Source organism: Amphibalanus amphitrite, unplaced genomic scaffold, assembly GCF_019059575.1.
Source record: "Amphibalanus amphitrite isolate SeventyFive unplaced genomic scaffold, NRLGWU_Aamphi_draft 001342F_arrow, whole genome shotgun sequence".
Taxonomy (NCBI): domain Eukaryota; kingdom Metazoa; phylum Arthropoda; class Thecostraca; order Balanomorpha; family Balanidae; genus Amphibalanus; species Amphibalanus amphitrite.
Window position 1 is genome coordinate 47,478 of NW_024882835.1, and position 27,825 is coordinate 75,302.

Consider the following 27,825-nt stretch of genomic DNA (forward strand, 5'->3'; position numbering starts at 1 on the left):
GTAAAAGTGAGTGTCGTGAATGCTGTGGAATAGTTTTCGTGAGAATCGGTTCGTTGAAATTGACAGAAATTCGTTGGCATTTGAGTAGGATTTCGGGTTTTTTGAAACGCTCAGTTTTTGCAGCGAGCTTTTCCTGTTAGGGCTTGCGAGATACCCGCGGAAACACATATCTCTTCAGCATTGCGCGCCACACAGGAATGCGGCTGATTCACGTGCTTTAGTGAGCGAGGTGCTTCCCTCCGGGAGAAATTCGCCGTCCCCATATGCTTAACACAGAGCCGAGCGGCGGCTGACAGGTGGCCGGCTCTCGGAAGATCGGCAGCCGACACTCGAAAAATCGACAAACCGCCGCTGAATGCGCGTGCGGCAGTGCTGAGCCGAGTCGTTCCCACGGTCTGGCGGCCAGCTGGGTGGGGGCGGGGTGGGGAGTGGGGCGGCCGATTGCCAGCCGCTTCTCCACGGGCAGGTGCTGCCATCTGCGCAGTAGTTCCACTGGCGGCCGCCAGGCCCGTGCGGCAAGCGGGCCGTCTGCTTTAAACGTCGGAAAGAATCAAGTTCTTTGCGGTATTTAGGCAAGTAAATACCAAGTATTTTAGAACAAGTTCTTTGCGGTATTTAGGCAAGTAAATACCTTTGGCAGGTTTTCAGTACATTAGCAAGTTTTCAGTACATTACCAAGTAGCAGGTGATACAGCAAGCTGAAAGTTCAACAAGTTTTTCGCAAATATCTAAGCTTCTAGACGTCCGATCAACACGGGACGAACACCAATCGGTCCCAAATTTTCTCCTTAATCATTTTATGGCCAACGCGACGCGGAGCGAGCCAAGATATCTTGTTTACTTACTATTTGAGTAGGATTGCGGGTTTTTTGAAGGGCTCAGTTTTTCAAGCGAGGTTTTTCTCTTGGGGCTTGCGAGATAGGACGTGACAGACGCATTCACTTTGCATTAGCGTTACAGACGCCTTACGGCACGTGCGGAATCGACTGGGGCACCGTCAGCGGCGCAGAAACGACCAGACGTACGCAGGTTAGTAGAAACGAGTGTGGCTGAAATAAAGCCGTATGACCATGTCCGATGTGATGGAATCAAACGAGACGATTTTTACAAGTTGTTTGCCACCGTCGAAAAAACGAAAAATTCAAATCTCCCTCTTCTCCCCCTGTCTCGATTTGGTAGCTACCAACGTTGGTATATACTAGGTTGCGAAAATAAGTACGATAAAAACAAATATTTTGCCTAGCACAACTCTTTTATTCAAACCAACAAATTAATTCTAAAACATCTGTAAAGAAGAAATGACGCGATACATGATTCTTTTCAATTTAGCAAAATCCATACCAGAATTCATCCCAAGGCCGTTAGTTGTGACTAGATCCCCGCTCGGCGCGGCTCCTCGCCGGCCATCCACGTCCGAAACGGCCGCCATTATAGGCATCGACACTAGATGTGAACGAAATTAATACTTTTCACGCTTGCAACCACGTTAAATGTAGTTTAAAACATTCCTCTAATTAAATTATCAAGTTTAAATTAACGGGCCAGGCCGATTTGTGCAGTAAAGTAATCATTTCGATGTGATGGAGGAAGTGCACGGCCGGCCACCATTCTCTCAGTTGCTCTCGGCCGGCGAATGCAGCGGAAGATACGCGATTTTGAAAATTCGCAAATAAATAGAAAATCAAGTGCAAGTGTCCAGAAAAGTAATCCACGACGTAAAAGTGAGTGTCGTGAATGCTGTGGAATAGTTTTCGTGAGAATCGGTTCGTTGAAATTGACAGAAATTCGTTGGTAAGACAGCGCTGTTCTGCCGGCGGCCATGGCGAGCGACGTGCTGAGAGGGTGAGAGAGGGATTTCAATATTTGTGTGCGATTAGGAGCTGAAGGGTGGTTTATAATTATCTGTTAATTATTTAATCAAGTTTAAAGTGACCGATTGGGCGCTTTCTACACCGGAAAGCAATTTATTTCCTCATTTAACTGGCGGCATTGAGCGTTGGTAACCAGGCGAAAAAGTATCTTGCAAAAAGGCGACGTCCGGTGCCCACCGGTGACGTCACGTTACGTTAAGCAGCCGCCGGCAGCCAATCAGGTGCTGGATTTTCTTCCTCCGGTGACGTCATCCATTATATAGAATGTATATACAATTTGATAGGCAATGATTAGGTGGGATGTTTGAGCAAAGCAATTGAGGGAACCTAGACTTATTTATGGTGAGCAATGTTAATTTCACTGGTGGAAAACATTGAAAGCTTTTTTCTGAAATGGTTTAAGGGTAGGTTCTGTATGTTTCATCAAAATATTTTGAAAGTTTCTCCTGGTATAGCCAAGATGTGTAACGCGTTTTGCCAGGGTGATCAAAATTTGATGTCGTGCCAGCATTCCGGGGTAGAGTATTTAAGTAGAAAATCAAGCGCCGGTGTTCCCAAGTTTTCAAATATTGTTGCACATGAATATAGAAAGGTATGTGGGCAAGATTTTCGAAAATATTATCATAAAATGATGCTAAATTGAGCTTGGTTATAAAACATTCCAAACTGAGAAGCTTATTGTTCTGAAATGCTATTAAATGGATACCTACATCATTTTTTCGGGGTAAGCTCAAAATTGTCTATATATACGTATAAATTTATATAAATATAATTGTAGAAATCCGAGCCGAGCCGAGACGAAGACGAAGACGAAGACGAAGACGAAGACGAAGACGAAGACGAAGACGAAGACGAAGACGAAGACGAAGACGAAGACGAAGACGAAGACGAAGACGAAGCCGAAGCCGAAGCCGAAGCCGAAGCCGAAGCCGAAGCCGAAGCCGAAGCCGAAGCCGAAGCCGAAGCCGAAGCCGAAGCCGAAGCCGAAGCCGAAGCCGAAGCCGAAGCCGAAGCCGAAGCCGAAGCCGAAGCCGAAGCCGAAGCCGAAGCCGAAGCCGAAGACGAAGACGAAGACGAAGACGAAGACGAAGACGAAGACGAAGACGAAGACGAAGACGAAGACGAAGACGAAGACGAAGCAATTGTGCTGAAATAAGCTGAATGGAATCTGAATTCATTTCTCAGCATGGTTAGGCACCTACTTAGCAGTAAGTGGCGCGAGTACTAGACAGGTGGTTAGGACAAAGTTTTTAAGATTTGTGTGCGATTAGCAAGAGTGCTGTGGGCCTGTGGTAGCAACTTATGTTTTCTTGAATTGAAAAGATAAAGTAGCGAGTTAGGCTTATTTTCAGCGCATATTGACTCTTTGATTTGTTTTAATTGCTGCACAGCGTAACGCCACGAATCTCCATAGGCGGTTTGTCCAGCGGCTTCGAGTGACGTCATTGGAGGCTGGCCTGAGTTTGTAAGCAGCGGGCGGGGACACAAAAGTCCGATTTACACGGGACCAACACTAATCGATTCCAAATCTTATGTCCTGCCAAGTTCCAAGTACCAAGTACTCTGACAATTACCAAGTACTTATACAAAGTACCTACCAAGTACTTATGCGGTGTTTCTCCAATATCTCAACTTCAGAACGTCAGATCGGCCTGGAACAAACAGTGCTGGATTCCAGATTCAATGCCCAACTCATGAAACCTTTGTGACCTACCATGACCCATCGTGACCTCATATGACCCAAATGGCCTGACCGTGCCTAACGTGACCAGCTTGATCTGGACTTGACCTATCGTGACCCTAGGTGACCTCTGTGCCATGGCCTGACCCACCGTGACCTGAGGTCAACCCAGTGACCTGACCTGGCCCATCGTGACCTAATTGACCTGCCCTAACCTAATGTGACCAGTTTGACCTGCATTTACCTATCATGACCTAAGGTGACCTGTGACCTGGCCTGACCCATCGTGACCCGTGACCTGTGGTGACCTGTTGTGACCTAAGCGACCCCTGTGACCTTGCATGATCCGAGTTAACCGGAGACCTGACCTGACCCATCGTGACCTGGCATGACCAATGGTGACCTGACGTGACCTATCGTGACCTGGGGTGACCTGTTGTGACCTAAGCAACCCCTGTGACCTGGCATGACCTATCGTGACCTGACCTGACCTTTCGTGACCTGGGGTGACCTATCGTGACCTGAGGTGACCTTTCGTGACCTGAACTGACCTATCGTGACCTGGGGTGACCTATCGTGACCTGACCTGACCCAAAGTGACCTTATTTGACCCCTGTGACCTCAAATGACCCCTTTGAGCTCAAATTAACCACTAAAACACCATTTAGCACATATCTAGACTTCTAGATGTCACAATTACTCGAAATTAACATCACTCGAACTGGCCAATTTTGCCAACAATTTCTCAATTCCACACCATTCGATCCCAAATTTTATGTCCTTTTGCGCCGCGAAGCAAGCCAGGATCCACTAGTCTAACTTACTATTTGAACAGGATCCATCTGTTTGTCTGTCTGTCCGCCACGTCGTGTAGTGGGCCCAATTTAGCCGGCCTACAGGGCAGACGGTATATCGTAGGGGGTTGAAATTTGCACACCTTCTAGGTGACGTAACGGGTCAGCGCCTTTTCTAGGTTCCGACTCGCTGGGGTGCACGGTTCGCGCGTGGAGCGCGCCGGAAGAACGCCAATGAAATTTTGATCGGTTCGTAGATCTTCATTTAGAGCCGGGGTCGACAAACTTTGTGAGCTAAATGCATGCCGATCGGTGGCGGGTGCCTCGCATTGGCGGATCGGCAAGTTTTAATTTGAATAAATAGTGGCGAGAGATTGTGTAGATTTTCGTTCGATGGAAACAGTTTGTGATACGAGTATACAAATGCACCGTGTTTGCCGCAATGCGCCACTTTAGTGACAAGGCGCCATTTTTGCCGCAAATCGCATAGTTTTGTCAAATATAGTCCGATATGGGTGCAATTTGGTGCCAGGATGCATGCTCAAACAACAGGTAGAGATGCGCCGCATTTGCCGCAATGCGCCACATTTGCCACAAAGCGCCATTTCCGACAAAATCGAGTAAGGGCAATGGAATGGCACGAATTATTCTGTGACCTGACATGACCCAGCGGTGTTAGTAGGGGTAGTGGTAGGGGTAGTGGTAGGGGTAGTGGTAGGGGTAGGAGTATGGGTAGTAGTAGTGGTAGGGGTAGATGTAGTGGTAGGGGTAGGGGTAGGGGTAGGGGTAGGGGTAGGGGTAGGGGTAGGGGTAGGGGTAGTGGTAGGGGTAGTGGTAGGGGTAGGGGTAGTGGTAGGGTAGGGGTAGTGGTAGTGGTAGTGGTAGGGGTAGTGGTAGGGGTAGTGGTAGGGGTAGTGGTAGGGGTAGGGGTAGTGGTAGGGTAGGGGTAGTGGTAGGGGTAGTGGTAGGGGTAGGGGTAGTGGTGGAGACAAAAGCAGAACAGTGGCCCGGGCTGATCCCAGCGGACGAGAGGTGACCTATGTGACCTGGCCTGACCCAAAGTGACCGGGGCTGACCCCTTTGACCCGTCTTGACCCCGTATCACCCAAATTTCATCCAACAACGCCCTCAGAATAGTTCTTTTTTAAATTCTCTTCACATTTCCGTCCATATCTATGCTTCTAGACGACACAACGACATGAATCAAACACCATTCGAAAGCAAATTGGCTGGTGCCGCAATTTTTCCTACCACGCAGCAAAGCAAGTGGCGCAGCCGCTTGTCCTATCCTATAAACAACCAACCTCCTAGATAAACTTACTCAGCTCCGAATGCCTAATCAACTATCATCCCTTTATTCTTCCGTTCTTTTTTCTACCACCTTTACCGTCTTCCACCCAAGGACACCCCTTCCTCACCTGCCCTCACCTCCCCTTACCCGACATACGTCCGAATCAGACCACCAATGTAAACCAATCATTCTTCCCCGCCATCCCCCGGGGCGATTACTTTCCGTTTCGATGGAGACTTATCGCCAGTGGCAGGTCATATTTAATACATGAGGGAAACCGGCCCGTGACCCCTGGGTCACGAAATGGAGCCTCTGTCAGACTCTGAGCCTCGGCGTCAAAACTCGTGGGCTCGACAAGTAAGCGATGCGAGGTGGGCGAGGGATAATGAGCAGGTGGAGGGGATGGGACATAAGGTAGGGGTGGGACGCGTACCTATATTTTCTGTTGACGTAGAAGTGACAGAGATACACGAATCAGAGTTGACAAGGCGGTCTTTAGGATGTTGCTCCTCACTAAAGTTCCCCACTGATCGTAGTATATCATAGCTGGATGCGAGATATTGTTATGAGGATTTTCTTTTCTTTGTTAATGAAACAATCGCAGTCACTGGTCAATTGCCTTTCAAGAAGGTGTTTTGTTGAGTATTATTGAAAGTTACTGCCAATATTTCCGTGCCCTATACATGAAAATAATGAAATTAGGTCTTTATGGGACCTATCTTCGCCTGGCTCAGAATATGTAGAATATGCTTGTCCACAGACCACTCACTGAAGTTCATCTGCTGCTTATCATAGCAAATGAATAGCAAATTTCATTTGATTCTCCGGTGCCTCACCAGTCACCATTCAATTGTTAAGGATGCTAGCTTGGATGCCGGATGGCATATCATGCTGATGAGACTTGAGAACGCTGAATTGTTGAATACTGGATGCTTACCGATTAGGCTAGTTTGGAGCTGAGACATGAAAATTCAAGACCTGAAAGTTCAAGTTGATACCGCATATAAGTTGCAACAGCTGGAGCCCATTTTGTTCCCTCAGAACTCTATTATCCCAAGTCCAGTTTCGACCACTAGAAGGTTCTAAATTCCCACCAACCTTCTTTCCACCGCTAAAACTCGCCGCCACCCTTCAAGCTCAACACCAACCTACACCTCCTCACGCTCGCCCAACCGTACCTACCCGCTGCCTTCCAGTCCAGCCCCACCGCGGCACACACACACACACACACGCACACACATGCACGCCATATGGCCTGACGCGAGCTGACAGTCGAGTCGGCGCCACTTTCAGTCTCCACAGACCCTCCGTGTGCCGGTGTATGGATGGTAGCAGGGCCGGTTGCAGCTGGTCTCAAAGTGTTTGATTGCAGGGTGGCAGACGGTAGTGCAGGGAGGTCTGAATGAAATTTGGTGCAAGTGGTTGTTGGAGAAATGAGTAGGTAAATAGAAATCGTAATCGCACGAATGACTAAAGGCCGGGCTCCACTACGCGTTTTTTTACGCGCGTTTTATCCGAGACATCGGTTTTTGCGTGAAATCGGTTTTGCAATTTGTCGGTTTTTGCGTGATATCGTTTTTTGCTTGTCATCCTGAAGCACGTGACATTATTGTTGTCATTAAACCCAGGCTCCACTACGCGGAAAATCACACTTTGTTTATTTTGAGCCTATAAAGAAGGTGTTTTGCAAGTAGGAACATTTAATAAAAAGTAAGCCAAACTTTTATAAAATACTGTCTTGCACATGTTGCTAGCCTTGCACCTATGATAAACTTGCTTAAATACATAACTTGTTTCATAGCTAGCCACTGGTGGCTGAAGAGGGCAAGGGATTTTTTATTCTTAACATTCCGCCTACCTATGGCAATGCACCAGACTGGAATACATCCACACACTGGCTGGACGCCCGTGAGACCCTCATACGCCGAAACTCGTCACAAGCAATTTTGAGCTGAAATTTCTGTATCACTTACCATGAAAGTTGGGCGCCTATTTGTGCCGAAATAATCCACTTTTACATAAAGCGCGTGTGCACTGTGCATATCATTCTACCGACCACTCATCTATCACCACTCCGCCAATTTCTATTTGAATTAAAACCATTTTCCCCTGCATTGACACTGCTTTAAGCGCAAAATGAAATATGTAGGGTTGCTAATTGCTATGCTACCTTCACTCATCCTCTTTACAATAAAAAAACTTCTACAAAAATTTCCTAGCTTCAGCACAAAAAAAAAATAACAACGTCAAAAACAAACACAAAAGTACATTCACATTGTTTGCCGCAGCGCACAAGTCATGTCTCCCGGCCGAGATCACGCAAAAAACGATGAAAAGTTCAAATAATTGAACTTTTTATAGGTACGAGATTTCCGAGTTTGCGCGACATCGTCATGCGTTTTACCGAGATTTCCTTAAAATCGGTACGGAATTTGCAAGTTGTCGTGTTTTGCGTGACATCGTTCCCAGTGTAGCTTGCCCAATGTTGAGCAATGATGCGAACTTTTTTTCGGGAACGATTTCACGCAAAAACCGATGTCTCGGATAAAACGCACGGAAAAAACGCGTAGTGGAGCCCGGCCTTTAATTTTACATACTGTGTGATTATTACGGAGCGAGCGAAGCGAGCGTAGTCTTTCCTTAGATTAACGGAAATTTCTGAGTATGAGCGGCCGGCCGGCCGGCCGTGCGGACGCTTTTGCGAGGCTTATATCTCAGCAACCACTTGACCGATTTACACGCGGTAATTTTTGTGCGATAGCTTCATTCCTTCTACCAAGTATTGGACTATTCCCGATGCATGTGGGTGACCCCTTATGCACGTGCCACATGCAAAACGAAGAGGTGTCCGTTTTGTAATTGTTGCAATATCTCGGTAACTACTTGGCCGATTGTGCTGAAAGTTGGCATATAGGTAGGCACCCACTAGGCACTGCATATCCATGTGCCAGAGTTGGGGTGCTGCTGCACGTGCGCACGTGCAGGGGCCGTTTCCAGATCTCGAGAACGGCTGGACCGATGGTGCTCAAATTTGGTACACGGTTAGGGACCAGTTAGTAGGGTGCCGTGCACAAGTCAGTGGGGACCCATTTTGCACGTGCGCACGTGCAGGGTGCCGCTTCCAGATCTCGAGAACGGCTGGGCCGATTGTGCTCAAATTTGGCATATTGCTAGAGACCGGTTAGTAGGGTGCCGTGCTCAATTCAGTTGGAGGTACGGGGACCCGCAGTTGCTACTGTTCAGCGACCCTGAGTAAATTGTCCCAGCACCCTCACAGCGAACAACGATAAGCTGTCAGAGGGTACGCACAGAAAACCTCAGCTGCTGTTGTACAGGGACCGGCAGTCGATATCAATGTTATCGGTTGTTACTGGACAGGACAGACGGCTAGAGTTGGGGTTCGTGTACAGAAGCAACTGCGGGTCCCCGTACTCCTCGAAATTTCGCACGTGCAAGGCCCACCCTCTCGCTCGCTCCGTTAGTCGCCCTAAAAGGCGTTTTACTGGTAGTAGTTATCATTGTTCTTTATAAACGGGTTAGGAGCTTCATAGGGACTTCATTAGGGACCCTCCCACCTTCAAAAAAGTTAATGAATTGGCATGAAAGTGATGTCCCTTGGTTCAGAAAGAGCGAAAACGAATATCTACCAAATTTCACCGAAAAATATTCACTGGTTTTCAAGATATTAGGCTTTTACTTTTGTTTACTTTTTGGGATCTCCCCTGTTACTAGCGACTTTATTTGGAAGCAATAATTTGGCAGCCTTAAAGTGCGGCAGACGTTGCGCGCAAAGCAGCGTATACCACCACGTGCTAACGATGGTTTTAGTCTAAGATTTTAAAATCGTTAGATCTCCGCTGACGTCACAAATTCTAAGGGGGCATTCCAATGCATTAGCCCCTTAGAATCCGAAAACTGCAAGTTTGAAATTCCATATCTTCGAATTAAAGTATTTTTCGATGTTGTGAGTGCCCAAATCGGTATTTGCAGGCCATGGCCACCAATTTGGCTATCTCAACTCAAAACTAATGTTAACCCTCGCCCGTATAGGGGGGGGGGGTCGAACGGACCCCCCCATGGTTTTTCGCGAATAACTCGCGTAAAAAGCGGCCGATCGCGACGAAACTTTCAGTACCCTCGCGTTCATCAATTTCACACCTACCCTAAAAATTTCATGACCCTGACCCAAATGACCTTTGACCTGTGACCTACTTTTCGAGACCATGTTTGGCTGGAATCGCGATTCGGCGTATGTCGGCTCGCATTAGCCGCGCGTTTGCAGTCTTTTCGTGGTTTCAAGCGTTCAAACATGTGATATGATGTTGCCCCCATGCATTAGGGTGGGTGTCAAGGTCACCTGAAGGTCAGGTCAGGTCATTGACCTTTGGTGACCTCGGTTCACTTTTTCGAGTTTTACATGTTTCTAGGCCAGTTTTTGGAGCTGAATTCGAATTTAGCAACCATATGAACATTTACGAAGTAGTTTTGATGCCTTCGTAACATGTTACGAAGCTGTCAGAGGCGGTTGCCACCTACTACGAATACCCTTACTGGTTGACCTGACCTGACCTGACCCGACCTGGCCTAAATACATGAAGACATCATCGGTGATCAAAACTAACATGATATTCGTGATCTGCACCCCGAAAAACCCCATAGCAGCCACACTTTACGACGTTCTAACAGGTCCCGATTTTCCCGCCTTTGGGGTCATTGACCTGACCTGCAAGGTCAACCAATGACCTAGGACCTTAAAATTGGGTATCATCGGCTTCCTCTCGTCACGGGCAACACGCTCGTTTTTTCTGCGAAGCTCTAGCTTGATCAGGGGCGAAACGGCAAGGGGGGGTCCAACGGACCCCCCCCCCCCTTATACGTTCGCGGCTGGAAAAACACCAATACGGGCGAGGGTTAAGGTGGGAGTGTCCCTTTAAAGAAAATCGGAGCAATGATGAAAGACATACTTGTGTCAAAAAGGCATTTAAATGAGGGAATATGGAGTACCTGACGGTTTCCACGCATAAGGGCATAAGACTTCTTCTATGTCTATTACTAATACAGACTACAGTAGTCTATGATCATACGTATCATATGTATAATTTCCAATGGGGACTTTGAACTGGGCGTGTTACCCGTATCATGCCCGTATGATCAGGACATTTGAGTCGGAAAACGAATCAGTGACGCTTGCCAAAAAGCAAATGTGTTTCAAGCTGCTCAGCCAATCAATGGCCTGGTGGGTTGCAAAAACATTGGCAGTTAATAGCTCCTGGCTCATAGAAGCTAGCTTATCGCACAAATCATTAGCCATACACGTTTTTGGTAGCTTCGATCAGCGTCCTAATGACGGATTCCATCGTAGGTTGGTTAAATTCGCACATTATCTTACCTTCAAGGCCACAACGTACATCTGTGATAAATGTTCCATGAAGGAGGTACGTCTTCCAATTTCATCACTTCGTCAATAACGTTCCAACTGGTGTCATGAAGCAATCTGCCACTAAATTGGAATGTCCCACAGTTCTCTGTCCTATAGGTAGAGCCACCCGCAGCATCTCAAGTGTGACGCGACAGTTCGGCAGCACGTTTTGGTCTTATGACGTCATAATACGACAGAAGACCATCTGTTGTCAGCCCAGCGGCGGTGACAGTCCTTGCAACTCGGTATGTCCTCACATCATGGAATGACTACCGATTTTTAGCGCTCCGTCGGTGAACTTCAAAGGAATTCGCTTTGTGGGGCCTCCAATGAAATGCTTCCTCACCTCGAAGAAGATCCATCTCAATCACTGGAAATCATTGGGTGGTCTCTTCGATTCATCACGATAGGATGAGAAAATAAGTGATCAAAGTGAGTTATCGCCTGGATATTAGCGACGGTTCACCGAAAATTTACAAGATCCCTCACGTTGATTTCCATTTTGCAGCATATTAAAAATGTTATGCTCTTTCGTTGCACTCAAAATCGTCACGATGGCTTTTCTCATATCTTAGATGGTGTACATTTGTACAATGCCACTAAAAAAAAATCAAACATATGTAGTGGTATGTACTGTGTGGCGTATCTTACCTCTCCCTCCTCTCTCTCTCTCTCTCTCTCTCTCTCTCTCTCTCTCTCTCTCTCTCTCTCTCTCTCTCTCTCTCTCTCTCTCTCTCCCTCTCTCTCTCTCTCTCTCTCTCTCTGTCTCTGTCTCTATCTCTGTCTCTGTCTGTGTCTCTCTCTCTCTCTCTCTCTCTCTCTCTCTCTCTCTCTCTCTCTCTCTCTCTCTCTCTCTCTCTCTCTCTCCCTCCCTCTACCGCTGTCGTCGTAACCTGCGGTGAGTCAGTCCAACAGATGGCCGAGTTACGGATGCCACGGAAAACGAAAGCAGCGCGCCTGACTTGACGACCGCGTGCCTACCTAAGAGATACTTTATTTTACCCGGCTGTTTTTCTTTTTTTTATAGCGGAATACTGACTGCTAAATGCATAAATAATTTATTTAATCATTCATCAGATAGTATGACCAATATAATAATATTGTCAGTGAAAATATCACATTTAGCTCTAGTTCCTATATCACACCTAAGTTATATGTGCTGGAAGGTAGCTTTCTTTCACCGTTATATGCGTGCGAGTATCGGTGGCATCGTTTTGTCTGCTCCTTAACCCCCACCAATCGATCAGCCCTGTTCCCATGGCTCTGAGACCTGTGACCCGTGACCTGTGACCTGTGACCTGTGACCCGTGACCTGTGACCTGTGACCTGTGTCAGAATGGATAGCCGTTTACTCACTGTGTTTGTCTGTATTAGTTGTGACATGGCGGAAACGGAACAGAGGTATGGAGAAGGAAGAGCAAGTTAGATCGGACTGATCATTTCCAAACGTGGTGTTACTGAAAATATGACCCATGATATCTGATTGGAGAAAGTGCATGTTGCGCGTGGGTGATCTTGTGCAATGAGTCTCAATGGTCAATTTCCATCTAACTATGCAAAACTCCAGTCGCGTGTGGGATCTAAAGAGTGGCCATTTCGCAATGTCAGGGACGGAACCCCCGGGGTCATGACACGGGTCAGGGGTCACGTGATCGCTCGGGTCGGGCCTTCCGGACGTCTCAGGTGCAGTTGCAACCAACCGCACGCGAATTACGCAGTTTTGGCCGGGCGAATTTACGTTCATTTCTGTTGTAGCATTGTATCATTGTAAGATTGTAACCTAACATTGTATTGTAGCATTGTATTGCGATCTCAGTATTGTCGCGGTGGGACAGTCCACCTCCACACACATATCCATCTCATGAGATAGTGGAGGTAACCAGATACCTTTGTTGTCGGCATCTTCCGCAGAAAGAAAAGAACACGATGCTTCCGCTGATAATGATAGTTGTCGGTTACAAAACATATCGCAGGCTAACCGGCTGTCCAATTTGAATCCGCCCATGCCCCCACAATAGTCGATTAATCCAAATTAGGCCTGTAAGAATTTAGCTGGTGTTCGCATACTATCAAATACCCGGCTATTCTTCGGAAGAGGCCTGAAGTCCAAATATTTGTGGTAGCTTTTACCTGCCTTGCCTGATCAGATCTTTGTTGGTTCAGCGTCTCAGCGGGCTACAATTTGCATCATTAGTCACTACACCAGACTTTTTCGCCCTATTTTGTGCCTTTCTCAGACCAAATCATGTTCCACATGCCCACATTGTTCGCTTTGGGTCACCCGTGACCTAACTTACGCGTGTTCTCCAGCCAAATTAGCGTACAATTTGCGCTGACAGCTACTCCGCAATCTTCCTATGACAATGCCTCCTGCGCATCGCACTTGCTAATAGCTGACAACGGTAGTGAAAGTGCGTCGCGTTGGCCGCTATTGGAGTAACAGCGCGTCGCGTACGCCGCCGCTCTATTAATGGCGCGGTTGAGACAATCTTCTCATCGTGCCGGTGTCCTGACCTCTGCCACTGAGGGTTTGGGGGTCATGAGGGCGGGCGGGAGCGGGGCACAGCTGCGCACAGCCGGGTATTACGTCACTGGAGGCGTGTAGCATTACCGGTGCCTTGCTAAACGCTTCCGTGGAGTTTGAGTTAGGTAAAGGAACAAAACCCAGGCATGCTAAATCTAAAAGTCAAATAGAAATACAGCTGAGTGTAATATTTTGTCGGATTAGCTTAAAAGTAGTGTGCCACCTTTGAAAGATTTCCCATTTTATTTTTCCTAGGATAAGAAGCTTCTGTTTTTACCTAATATCGCAAAAAAAAAATTCAAAAATGGGCCTGGAATAGTGCCTTTTTCGCCTAAAAGTTTTTCGGTTTTTAGATATGTATAACAACTGTAGTGGGCTCACCTGCAAACAGGCGTCGGGCAACAATCGCGAATGCGGCGCACTTGTGACAATAAGCAAAGGTCATTATAGTGTTACGACCATACGACGTACGGGAATGAGTTATCAGCTGTCTAATCGTAGACAACACAATGTCGAGCCTTAAAGGTAGTGTGCCACCTTTGAAAGATTTCCCATTTTATTTTTCCTAGGATAAGAAGCTTCTGTTTTTACCTAATATCGCAAAAAAATCAAAAATGGGCCTGGAATAGTGCCTTTTTCGCCTAAAAGTTTTTCGGTTTTTAGATATGTATAACAACTGTAGTGGGCTCACCTGCAAACAGGCGTCGGGCAACAATCGCGAATGCGGCGCACTTGTGACAATAAGCAAAGGTCATTATAGTGTTACGACCATACGACGTACGGGAATGAGTTATCAGCTGTCTAATCGTAGACAACACAATGTCGAGCCTTAAACTGTAAGCCCGTATTGGTATTGTTTCTTTTATTTGGCTGTCGAACATTATTTATGGTTTGAAATATGATTTTATGTAAAATAATTGATATGAAAAAGCCGTCTTATAAGTTATGACCCCATTTCACCACACGCAAGTGGCAGAAATGACAATGATCAGCTGACGCATTTTTCTTGGCCGAAGTCAGAGCGCGCGGCTCGACGCACCACGCGTATTTGGAAATTCCGACCTCGACGAGCATCAGAAGCCACCTAACAGGCGTGTTCGAAACCGCAGGAGATGATGATGAACGGGTTTATCGAAACTTGATTGGATGAGCATATCGGTAATAGCGATTTCAGTGTGTGCATTTATTGTTCATAGTGGTGTGAAATGTGGTTGGGGTACGACCGACAACCCGTCGGGGCGAATTTTGCACTGGGGTACTCAAAATTTGAAGAATTTAAGACGTTTCCATGAGTTTTGAAGGTATGGATAAGTTCTAAAAATCCGGTTCTCCTTATCTGGGCCATTAACTCCATACGGTCCAAGAAAGCTGGCACACTACCTTTAACCTGCACCCTGCTGGGGTATTCAGCCGAACGTGACCTGCTGGGGTGGAGGGAGGGGTGGCATATTCTCTGCCCGGCTTCACGCTGAAACCTATCCTCATAAGATTGCCACAAATTGCCAACCATTTCTAATCTTATGAATATTTCTGAAAAAGATCCTGAAGGTAGCTTTTCGAATTCGCAGAGAGATGCATTCATTTTTTATAGTCTCGTTCCAATTAAAAATAGTGCCTTTACTAAAAATATTATCCATCCAAACACACAACCTGCATTCTTTCCATTTCTACCGTATTCACTCCCCCCCCCCCCCCGACAGCCTGAAATGCCATTCATCTTTAAACCATGTTCCTTCCAAAATTCCAACTAGCTTCAGTGCAGCAGGCAGCAGCTGAAGCAGCTGAGACCACAACTACTTCCTTACACCTATCGCTGAACACCAGTTCTCACAACGCACGGGTCAGGCGCCACCTGACCCTGTTTCGTCATTGGCTGACACATTGGTGACGTCACAGGGTCAAAGGTCACACAGTTATGTGTTCCCTGACAGGCTCCGTTTCCCGGTATGTGTAACCGTGTTGACGTTAACACCAATTAACATACGCTGCGAATTCATGAGTCTCAGCGTGGTTTTCTTAGTAGGTGAAAGCGGCAAATGAAACTTCTGTCAAACACGCGTTTTGCGGAATAAATCTAAAATGGCTGTCATTACCTGGCATGGTCCGTTTAGTAATCAAAGGCAGCGCCGTTATTTGCATTTGGGCAGTTCGATGATAGTCGATTGGCATTTGGCACCATGGTTACTGGTTAGTTACGACATACAGTGAAGAGTATGAATATCCGAAATACATAGGCCGGCAACCGGCATGCTGCTTCGATGGAAAGTAACATAAATCTTACACCAATATGAGTGATAAGTTATGCGTAGTCCTTATGTGTTTCAAGTAAGCCAAAGCATGGCGCAGTGGTTATAGCTAGAATTGATGCTTCAAACTGTTCGTTTTTCTTTTTTATCACAATCAACGTCAGCTCCATGACATGGACAATACCAACTTATAAAACCAAACTGTGATAAGCATCAATACTTGTGATTTCTGCTTAAGCTTCACGGTAACTACCGGACGAAATACTGAAATTATACGGTATAGAAAGTCGACGTCACCACAAACTCGTAATAACCCGTAATTACAAACCAATCGAATTCGATTGATGTCGAACATATGCTCGATTGGGTGTTCCAGACTACAAGAGACAGAAATCGCAAAAGGACGTTGGGTGGATTTAATATAAAATATTATGAAATATGAATACCAGAAATTGATAGGAAAGAAACGGCGCCCAAGACTATACGGACGACAAGTCAATTACTACTTTTGTCTTGTGACCTTGTTCGGCGCTCCATCTGCATTCGTCATAGCAAATAACCTCATTTTCTCCAATTTATACACATATTCGTAGGGCGTGTTTCTACTTGCAACACCCGCATACCACTGGCCATACCGACTCATTTGCCGTTCCTAGCTCGCTGACGCTTACAAGCTGAACTGTTTGTCGCATGCTGAGACAATCGAGCCGCCTGCATGCGGCGGTCGCGCCGCGGCGCAGCTGTGACTAGTGCGCCGGTTTCGCCGCTGCGCGCGCCAGCTGGCGTCACTAGGCTGGTGGCCGGCGGCAGGCGTGAGCAGTGAAAACAGCGCCTCAATTCATCGGAGGCAGGGCCCGAGCGAGGCTTCAAGGACGAACGAGATGGATAGATGAACGGGATGAATAGATGGACGAATGGATGAAGAGATGGACGACAGACAGACACACGGACAGACCTTTGTTAACATTTGAAAACAAAATGACAGACAAGCATGGCAAGAAGGAAGACAGACAGACAACAGACAGGCAGACTGACAGACGAACATGGCAAGAAGAAAGAAAGAAAGAAAGAAAGAAAGACAGACAGACAACAGACAGACAGACAAACAGACAACAAACAGACAGACAGACAGACAGACAGACAGACAGACAGACAGACAGACAGACAGACAGACAAGGACAGACAAACCTACAGGCAAGCAAACAGATGTAACATCGAATTTGTCCCTGAGCGCCCCCACAACCACCCACATTTTCAATTTACAAGACTATATTACACACCCTGGCTCGCAAATAACAAGCAATATAAGATAATAAGTCTGGACAAATAACTATTCCCCGGTATACTGATACTAGAGGTTCAACAGGTAATCGCTAAAAGCACAACTCCCCTTCCCTGGGCTTTGATAAAAATTAGGTACTCTTAATTCCTTATAGTCCATGGACGCTGAAATCATCAACGATTAACTTTTGGCGAGGCCCCTATTATAACCATTAGCTGAGGTCATTTGCCGTCTTCAAACACCATGCGGTGTTTCTCGGCTAATAATTTTACCACTGATCTGCATCATATGACCATTTGCTCAACTTTCTCCTGGGAACTAGCCCTAGTGGAATTGAAAACGCAGGGTGGTACATTGATCGATGGGTCAGCGTTTAACGTCGCTTCATAATAGTAACGTGTTATTCCATAGAAATAGGTAAGATTTTTTAAGATTTTTGAGTTCAAGTCAGATCCAACTGATCGTAAAATAGTTTCATTTTAAAACTAGTCATTTAATCATATCATGGGTTTAGGGTTACGTTTGCAAATAACTTGTCCATCATTTCCTCTAAGAGTCATTTACATACATCGGGAAACCATTACACTTTACGTCAACAATGCAATCGGAGTATCGCTATCTCCTCTTACTGCCATCCTCTTCCTTTCCTGAACTTCTATCTTATACCACATTCCATCCACACAAGGCGCTCCAATCAATCAACTCAAACAAACCAGCGATCCTACCACCCGGGTAGCTTTCCCTTTCAGACCAGTCCAAACAATGCCTGGTGTGGTCCGTGCTTTACCTCCGACTCCTCACCAGACGACCATCTGTCTTACAGGCTGCTTCCCATGGTCCCCCACCACTACCCGGGCTGGCACGGGATGTCATTCGGTTTTCTTTACGTCCTATTATCCGCTGCCGCCCCTCCCCTCCTACCACACCCACTGTTCCACTGTCGCTTTTCTTGATACCTGCCGAGGCAGACTCACCGGACGTTCTAGTGTCGGTACCTGACCCCGTGACCTGGATGACCTCTGTGACCTGAGCATGACCTCTGGGGCCCACTGCCCACGCCCCGGGATCGGGATGGCGTCGTAAGGTGGCTGGCTTGTCAGATGTCTGGATAACCATGCAGTGCTGTCTCAATGATTCGAGACGCATGAGGTCTTCGTGAGATCTTCACTGATTGATATTTCGCAACGCATTACATAATGAAGTGAAAGGATGGTTTTTCCATTTTACTGTTATTGGATTGCTATTTTCGGGATTGAGAAATGAAAACGTGCGGACAGGAAACGCTCAAAGCCTGCCTCCTCTCGCTGTTAGGTCTAATGTCACTGATTATTGGTATTTTGTTTCTATGTTTCAGATGCTACGGTTCTTGTTGCTAACAACGGTCTTCGTCGTCTTGACGTCAGCAGATCACTACCATTCAGTAAGTTATAGCTATTCATATATCAAGGGAACTCCTCAACGTTTTCCGTGGCCGTGTGGCCTAATGGATAAGGCGCCTGACTTCGGATCAGGAGATTGCAGGTTCGAGTCCTGTCACGGTCAGACCTTTGGTCCGGTTTTGTTCGGGCACGGGTCATTCAAACACGATTGGGGAGCTTTTCCTAATTCCGCGTCGCAACGAGCAGCGTAAACGTGACAGCTATAATCAAACATTGCAGTACTGGGTAGCAAAACATTGCAGTATTGGGCAGTAAGTGTGAGATAGTTTCGAGGAAAGAGCCACCCAACTGGGCTGACACCTCGGCGGAATTAGACTCACCAGAACTTCTCACCTGGGATCGCGATTATCCGGGAGGCTGGTCCTCCTGGGGGTCAAGAACGACACATGATAATTGACTACAGGATCTCAACATGCGACTTGCTTAGTTTGCTTATGTATAACCTGAGATGTTTTCTTTTCTTGCAGGGAGGCTATAGCAGCTATGGAGGCGGCCAGCACGGCTATGGCGGCGGCAAGGGCTTCGACTTCGGCGCCATTTTCTCCAAAAAGAAGAATTTCTTGTATAATCTCAAGCATAAGCTTGGGAAGATAATAACAAAAGTGAAAGAGCCATTCATACGGATAAAAGGAGAGCTCCTGCGAAAAGGAGGTAAGTCGAAGCAAGAAATTCATATAAAATATGAAGCGTGTCGCATGGGATGCCTTACATGGAGATCAAGATTTCTTGCCCGAAACAAGACTTTGTTTGATACGACTTATAACTATTTTCTTTACAAATCCTCGTGTTTCAAAGTTGCTTCTTGAAATAAAAAAGTAACAGGAGTTGACGAAAACATATTGCTTAATTATCAATAAGTAAGGCTGAAATTTACACGGAATAAGTTCTCTTTTCTAACAAATTGATTATGTTCTGCCATATAATGCTGCTTTTCTGGTATTTTTTTTTAACAAAGAACTTAATGCTTGCAATTAGATGTGCCCATAAGCAGCATATTGTCCTTATTCTTACATAAGCATATCTGATTTACATCCTGACGACCCTAAAATGACGCGTTTTCTCCTCTGGCAGGCCACTTGCTGACGCAGAAAGGCTACAAACTGATAGATCTCGCGAATGAGATCACAACAAAGCACAACCACGGTGGCTATGGAGGCTATGGAGGATATGATGGAGGCTTCGGTGGAGGCTACGACGGGGGCTTCGGTGGAGGCTACGACGGCGGCTATGACAGGGGTGGCGGTTACGAAGGTAAATCGATGACATTAATACTTTAGGTACTCACGTACTCCGGCAGCAAACATTCTTGAAGGGCCGAAGGTGCAAGCTATTTGTTTCTGCAGTCTCAGTTGTAGGTATGTTCAACTTCAGATGTTCTAAAGAAACCAATTCTCAACATCTTGCGTTGGCTATGGGCCTTGTGAGCTTTTGACGCCTTGATTTCGGCCTTTTTTGCCAGTCTTACCTCCCACCTATCGTGGAACATGTTGTTCAACGATGTACAGATGTCAAGGTCAGGGTCAAGGTCAACCTAGGTCATGTAAAATAATTGCGTTTTAGGCAAGCTGAATTTACTTTTCGTGAAGTTTTTTTTAACTGCATTTTTGGTAAAAGCTTCTCAGATCATGATTTCTTGTAATATGGACACATAAACAATCGGTGCACACATCCGTATGCACACAGACGCACACAGACATACAAACACATATCATTGACCTTGACCTAACTTGACCTGAAATGACCTCAGCAGCAAAAACCTGGTCGGGTAGTGTGACAAAGAGGTTCTAGCTGGCTTGGCACCAGAAAACGGCATCGTCATCGGTATATGATAAGCAGCTCGCACTTGATATCCAACGGTGACACAAAACAGCAACATTTTTTAGTTTAACCTGACCTGGAAGGTCAATGACTGACCTGAGAAGGTAAAACTGGGTATCATTGGATTCATCTCTTCCCAAAAATCTTTTTGGTCTTTGCCGCGAAGCTCTATCTCCAACAGGAACGAAATGGCGCGGGGCGGGGGTGGCAACCCCCTCCCCCATGTGCGTTCTAGGATGGGAAAATGGCATGTGCGGGCGAGGGTTAAAACATTTCATAGAATAGGTTCATAAAACTTTCAATGATGCCTTCACTATACTCTGTTTTATGTCACGCTTGCGGCTGAAGTGCCCTGCAGTGCATGGTTTCTGTACATACAGCTTCTGCATTTAAAGACGTAAATTATTAAACGGAGGCGCTAACTGCTGAAGGAACTCCGGCCACAAGCTTGATATGGAACAACAGACTACATATAGTCGCGCAATACAGTTTTGAAAAATATTTTGCAGCCATGAGAAATAAAACTGTATTTTCTTTCTTTTTCGTTTTTAGCATACCTACTTGCTATTCTAGAAGATATACCACTTGGCATTACTGCCATTCACAAATAACAACATTCCATAGGCCGACGTGAACCCTCCGCCTACCTCTTCCACAGCATCATACACAATGTCACGGTTAGTGATGTCAATTACGGAAAATCGGAATACCGATACCAAACCAAATACCAACCAAAACCGTGGAGAAATACCGAAACCAAACCAACTTGGGAACATAAGATAAATACCAACTTTTTACCGATTTCTTAGCCTCTTAAACATTAATGTTTAAACATTTTGTTGGTATCATGAACCCTCGCTAATTAGCGAGGGTTCATGATACCAACAAAATACCAAACACATTAGGATTGAAATACCAAATACCGAGTTGGTATCGGTTTGGTATCGGTATACCAAAAAGTTGGTATCCGATTGACATCTCTAGTCACGGTACTTACGAGTGTTCCCAAAGCTACATAAATATTTTCCAAGCACCTGCTCCACCTCCCAGCCGTGCTCCCGTCCATCTTGGCCGTCCGACTCTGCCCGTTCCAACCCGCCCTTCGGCCCACCGAAACCTGACCTTTGACCTCGGTGCGGGCGGCGCCGTAACCCCGGGTGGGAGACGAACACAGACTCACTTTCGCTCGTAACTTCCGCTGATGACGTCACAGTGGTCGCCAGTGACGTCACGAAGGTCGTCTCGATAGGTGATAGGGGGCAGCGGTCGTCGTGGGTTAGGTGGGGAGTTACGAGTTGAGTTATAAGTTAAGCGTTGATGGAACGTGGTGATGGAGTCGTTATCAGCCACGACTAGAGGCGACTTCAGATGAAGACTAGCCAATTCCCCCACTAATCAAAACTGATGACGATATTATGCGGTTACACGTGAGGCATACTGCGTAGCATTGCGTGTGAGCAGTTAAAAGTCGCGTGACCAAAGGTTATGCCTGGGGTGGGAGAGGTCTTCTCGGAGATAAAAGATCATGTCCGTTGCTCGCTGTTATAATACCTACAGCCGTAATTTCATACACGTGCGCCAGTAGATCTGATCTTAGATAGACATGCTCGATAGCTCGTGTCAGTTTCGATTCGATCAGGGTCGATATCGTGCCAGTTGCGATTCGACAGTCTGCCGTTGCGCTATTGATTCTCGGAGAAATTATTGCTCAAAACCAGATTGTGCCTCATCCTCATGAATGGATGCATTTTCCCAATCACTTTCCCCAAAGTTCAAGCTGCTTGAATGTCTCTGACACCCCGAAATTGGGAAAAAATGATCAAAAATCAAGATGAGGTGTGCTAAGCTGAGCGTATAATCAGTCGTAGGCACTAATCTATTACCTACAGCTATACTTTTTTGTGGGCGCATCTACAAGGGCATGACATTACACGATACAAATCATACAACGATCAATTGGAGCTCTCGTATTTATGAGCCAGTCTATCTTCGTCGGTTTCCCTTGCCTGTCACGGCACCGTGCGCATTCTCGCAGAAAACGCACCGCAACGCAGAACAATAGCCCCACAACGGACCATGTGCTGAGCGCTGGGGAGGCGAGGGGAGGGAGAGGAGGGGGGAGGGAGGTGAAACCGGCCAGCCCAAGGCGCCGCTCCGATGAAATATCACTACAGCGTAATGGCAACGCGCGTCACCACACCACAGCTTGTAGGAGTGACGATTGCTTCCAGGTAGACTGATAAATAGAGGCTGAGGAGCCATGGATGTGCGGCTATTTCGCAATGTGTTTGAAGAAGAGTACCTTTTGATCGGCAGTGCGGCACAGAATTGGGAGGGGAGAGATAGAAGGAACAGTTTGTCGATGATGAAAAGAAGGTTTGTGACGAGGAAAATGATCTGTCGTTGGGTTGTTTAGGTCTCGTGATTTATGACGTGGGATGTCCAAACGTCTAGTTAGTCCGTGCTTTACCGAACTTTGGCTGTTCTTAGACAGATTTCAAAGCTTGTCTAAATGAGGCTGCTCATTTGTGTTACACATTTAGCTTTCAATATTTCCCAGAACATTTTAATTGAGCGAGCAAAGCTTTATTGTTTTCGAACTAAGCCGTTCTTAATCGCAATTTAAAAGCAAGTCAATTTTGTTAGTTGAAACCGATGAACGGTGCACGACTAATCGAATCGTAATGTTATAAGTGTACACGTATATGCGTATGATTGGGTCATTGATGGGTGTTATTATTTGTTTTTCAGATTACTCAGACTCCGGCTGGGAGTCAGATTGGGAGGAGGAGGAGGAGTGGACTAACGACTACGACTCCGGCTTCTCCTCCAGTTCCGGAGGATACTCCGGAGGATCCTCCAGCTCCGGAGGATACTCTGGAGGGTCCTCATCCGGCGACTTCCACTCGGGCCCATCACCGAGCCATTCGGCAGACCACTCTGGCTACTCCTCCGGAGCTCAGACCTCTGGAGGTCACTCATTCGGAGGTGCCTCCGGTCAGGGACACGCCAGTTCTTCCGGCAACCGCTTCAACAGCGTCAACACGGGATCAAATGCTTATAGTGGGACGTCCAGTCGTCCACAACAAGCTGCCAACTTTGCTGCTCCCCAGCCAACGTTCAACTCCTTCCAGCCCATGGCTCCATCTCGCGTGAGACAGATTCAGAACAGTTTGGGGTACTCGCAGGCGCAACCGGTTACGGCCTCTTCCAGACCTATATCGCGACCGTCCGTGCAACCGTCGTCGCAGACAACTGGCGCCACCTATAATGGAATTCAACGGCCGGCAGGTGGCGCACACAGCGGTCAAATTACGATTCAAAGGCGGCCAATTCAGCCACAAGTTGTGACTACGCTGAGGCCAGTGTTTTCACAGGCGACGCCCAGTAACCAGTTTAGACCACTACCGCTTAGCAACACACAGCAGAGTGTGGCTAAAGGTGGCGCCACTGGTAATATAGGTGTCGCTAGTCTCTCCCGCGCTCCGGTCAAGGTCAACTCTCAGGGGTTCTCAAACCAGAATCGGGTAAACGCACTAACGACGAACGCGATTGAAAACTCCAGTGGACAGAGCAGACTTCCACTGAGAACGCTCTCAAATCAGAACACGTTTAACGGTATCCAAAACTCTCAGCAGTTTGTGACGCCGTCGTCTGGACTCCAGACTGTCCAGGTAGGGCCTCTGACCAATGGTGGAGTGTCCTCCAGTTTGGGACCCGTGCGACAAGTCTTCCCTGCCCAGGGAAACTCCTTAGGCACATCCTCTCAGCTAGGGAGCAACATCATCACAGGGAATCAGCAGACAAGATTCATCAACAACGGCTTCCAGCAGGGCACTGTATTTGGAAGCAGCGTCCAGCAAGCCAATGTGAACAATGGAGGCTTCTCACAAAACGGTTTTGTCAATGGTGGGCTTCAACAGGGAAACACGTTCATCAATCCAGTAAGCCAGCAGCAAAGTGGGTTTACAACAGGAGTCAATCAGCAGAATGCAAACCTCATCAACAATGGCTTCCAGCAAGGCAACGTTGTAAACACGAACCAGCAGGAGAACGTCGTCACTGCCAACAGGCTCGTCAACGTTCTATCAAGCAGCCAATATCAGCAGCCTCTTCTCGGCGTTACTCAGCTAGGCAATACCGGAACCAACTCTGTCCAGACCAACAACAACATTCTGAGCAGCGGCAGCCTGCTGACCACTTCAAATGGCCAACAGGGATACCGATACCCAGACGCTGGTCTCTCGCCTTCCCTTCAAACAACGACAGCAGCGTCCTCTATAACAAACAACGGACAGGTGGCGTCATCTACCTCGGATGACCAGATATCGGGCGTAATTGATATTCGAACAGTTGGAAGTGCGGACGGTCTTCTACAGCCGACAGGATCCAACATCACGCCAGCTTTTACACAGACAGCTCCCACCGCAATAGACAATGCTAGCGGGAATGGTTTCAATGGCGGGAGTACCGTCAGCGCAATCAGCACGAGCAGTGACGTTGGCGGCAACTCAAACAACTTCGTCAGCGTGAACTCAGACAACTTGATCACCAGCAACGGCGAAGCCGCTATAAATGATGAATTCATCAGCATTATCAGCGACGATCTCAATAACGTCGGTTCGGATGATTCAACCAACCTCATCTCTGGAACTCTGGATAGCGGCACATCATCAGATTTCAACACAGATGTAAATGGAGAAACCACGAATGGCGACTCCTTCGATGACTTCAATGACGTCACAGGGAGCAGCGACGTCACTAGCACAAGGTCTCAGAGCAGCGTTTTTGACGAGGGCCTGTTTTCACTCCTTGATTCTGCTGACTTTTCCTCTGTCGAACCGGACCTCACTGGTCCTTCCAGCAGTGACGTCATAACCAGCACTTCTGACGCCACAGCTGCCTTTGATGACGTCACAAATGGTGGACAATTCATCGTTGACGGCATGACCTTCGATGAAAACGGCGTATTTACGCTCGAACTAGTTGAGGCACCTATCCAGGGAAACCTTCGCTCCTCTGTGGCCGAATTCGACCTGGGAAACCTCCAGAACAATGGACGAATATCCAGTGTCGAGAGCTTCATCGACCAAGACCAGTCTCGTGCTGATTCCTCAAATGTTCAGGGTGATGCAAACACAGCGACATCTCTTGGTGACTCAGACAACTACGACGACTTTTCCTCCTTCGACATGTCGACGCTGGATTTTGAAGACGCGTCTAAATTCGACTCGCTAGACGTAACTAATCCGTCTCTAATCTATGACGATCCGCCTTCCAGCTCATCTGACCAAGCAGACGACTCGTCTGCGGCCACCCTGTTGGCGTCCGCTGGTGCCGGTGGCTCAGTGCTGTCATCTAGTGAGCGGCAGGAGAAACAGACGCGGAAGAGGGACGCCTTCTGGTCACAATGGCTCCCGGGCAGGTGAGAACCCATTCCGGCTGAATTTAGGCGAGAAGCTTTTAATCATGATAACCTAATACCTATCATCTGACAGGAGAACTATTGTGCTGTCCCGATATTAGCGGCAGTGAAACATTCAGACGGTCCTGGGTAAAAGATGGGCAGCGAATGGCTTTCTGTGCACTACCTCCTGAGGAAATGTAGGCCTGGTGACCTTTTCCGGCTCCATCCTTGTTACTGAGGTGCTTGTCGAATATTTTTGCGTCCTGGCTACATTCATTTTAAATTGCCGAATGTTTCTACCTACAGTCTACACTTGACGAACGGAGGGAAAGGGCCCAAATCCTAAATTTAATGCTGTCGCAAAACTCGCCATGACACATGTCTGCACCTTCATCGCATCTTCCAAAGTTCAAGGCTCCATTCCAAGCCTCTTAGCTTGACCATCTCATTACTATTATCCATCTGTCTCAAATCCATCTGAGCTGAAAACCATGACTGGTTTGGATTCCGTTAGGTGTTAGAGGTATAAACATACTAACACGCTTTGTTTGCTTTTGACAGGTTTGCACACTGACACGATGAAGAAACAACGCATCGTGAACATAATATTGCATTGTATTTGTCGTCTTCTGCTGGTAATATGGTAATATGATCAATCAAAAACCGACCCGAAGCAAAGGACATGTGCGGATGTCACATGTTACATGAAGTAAAGTAAAACTTGTGCACATTGCACAGCTGAAGACTTGTGCATTGGTGGCTTTTGTGCACGCTTCTGCAGTGTTCAGTTGAATAAGTTTTTTACATAGCTGACCTTAAGTTTGTACGGAACAGGTGTTCACTAAAGAGAATAAAGTGTGGCCCGAACAGGACATACTGCTGTATTTACATGAATAGATGGAGAGTTGTGCGTTTTGCTGATAATCGCGCTGTTCTTATGAAGGCGCCTTTTGACCACGGCGAGTACCTACCTATGCGTATACGCTATGGTATACGCCACGCTACGCCATGGTCGCGATATGGTAGCAACAATGGTGCAGTCGTTATATACTACTGTGTAATGTGCGCCACCCTCGCGTATCTAGACAAACCCAGTGCTAAACCAGTGTTGATTTTGTGGAGACTACGCGTGTGTTATAGCATAAGCATTTGACGAGTCTAGTGCTAAGCTAGCGTTGATTTCATGGCAAGCTTCGTGCGTGTGAAGCATCGTGCTTTTGCTTGCGTGAGTAATGTACAGTGTATAGCGTTTACCAACTGTGTTGTGCTGCTGTGGCCAGAAGCTGCGAATTTGCTTCAGATATGTCATTATTTACGAAAGACTGAGCTGATCAGAAACAAAAGGTAAAAGTGATCTATGTCTAATACTCAAAAATCGAGATGCAATGCTTGTTCTTCATAAAAGTATAAACAGCTTCTTTTTTCTGCAGATAGCTTTATCTCAATAATGTGTGGAAGTAACTGGTTTCGACGAAGGGCAAAGTAATCAAGTCATCCCTATTTATAAGGCTCTCCATCTGCCTCAAGAAGAATTCAAAAACTTGTTTTACACGAATGCGTACTTACCTGTCAATAAAACATCGTAGTATCTAATAAGCGTCAGAGAAAGAACATAATAAATCAAGTGCTAATGTGGTAGATAAATCGTGATGACTAGATAATCATGCTTTTCGCAGTTTTGCCTGCTTTGTAGCTCATCGTATTGTCTGTTATTTATTTGTTATAGTGCTGGCAATGTCTTGTGTGAAATGTCAGTGTGCGGCAGCTGTTGTTAACGTTGATCGCCTGGCAGTTGAGAGAAAATATACGAAAAATATCACTTGCTGCTTTTCCCATGGTGAGCTAACCCAATGCATGTGAGGCCGGGGAAGGGGGGGGGGGTCAAAGCGACTTAACTGACATGCAAATATTCATAAAGCATATGCAATAATTCATAAAATTCATCAGTGATTTAATCATAAACAGATACGCTGCTAATGTCGCGAGTATATGTATGTAGGTATAACTAGGACGATCATCATTTTTCCAACACCGTCATAGTTTTGATACTGTA

At 46.7% G+C, this 27,825-nt stretch overlaps 1 protein-coding gene and 1 non-coding gene across 2 annotated transcripts; both read left to right on the plus strand.

The window, feature by feature from the left end:
- On the plus strand, positions 1 to 27,591 carry LOC122372303 (uncharacterized transmembrane protein DDB_G0289901-like). Its single transcript, XM_043349355.1, has 6 exons — positions 1 to 6; positions 18,463 to 18,528; positions 19,015 to 19,198; positions 19,619 to 19,798; positions 23,117 to 25,790; positions 26,334 to 27,591. Exons 2-6 carry the CDS (start codon positions 18,463 to 18,465, stop codon positions 26,344 to 26,346), a joined length of 3,117 nt encoding a protein of 1,038 aa, XP_043205290.1. The 5' UTR covers positions 1 to 6; the 3' UTR covers positions 26,347 to 27,591.
- Trnar-ucg lies at positions 18,578 to 18,650 on the plus strand. Its single transcript has one exon. It is a non-coding gene; the product is annotated as a tRNA-Arg (tRNA).
- Positions 27,592 to 27,825: the final 234 nt, after the last annotated feature.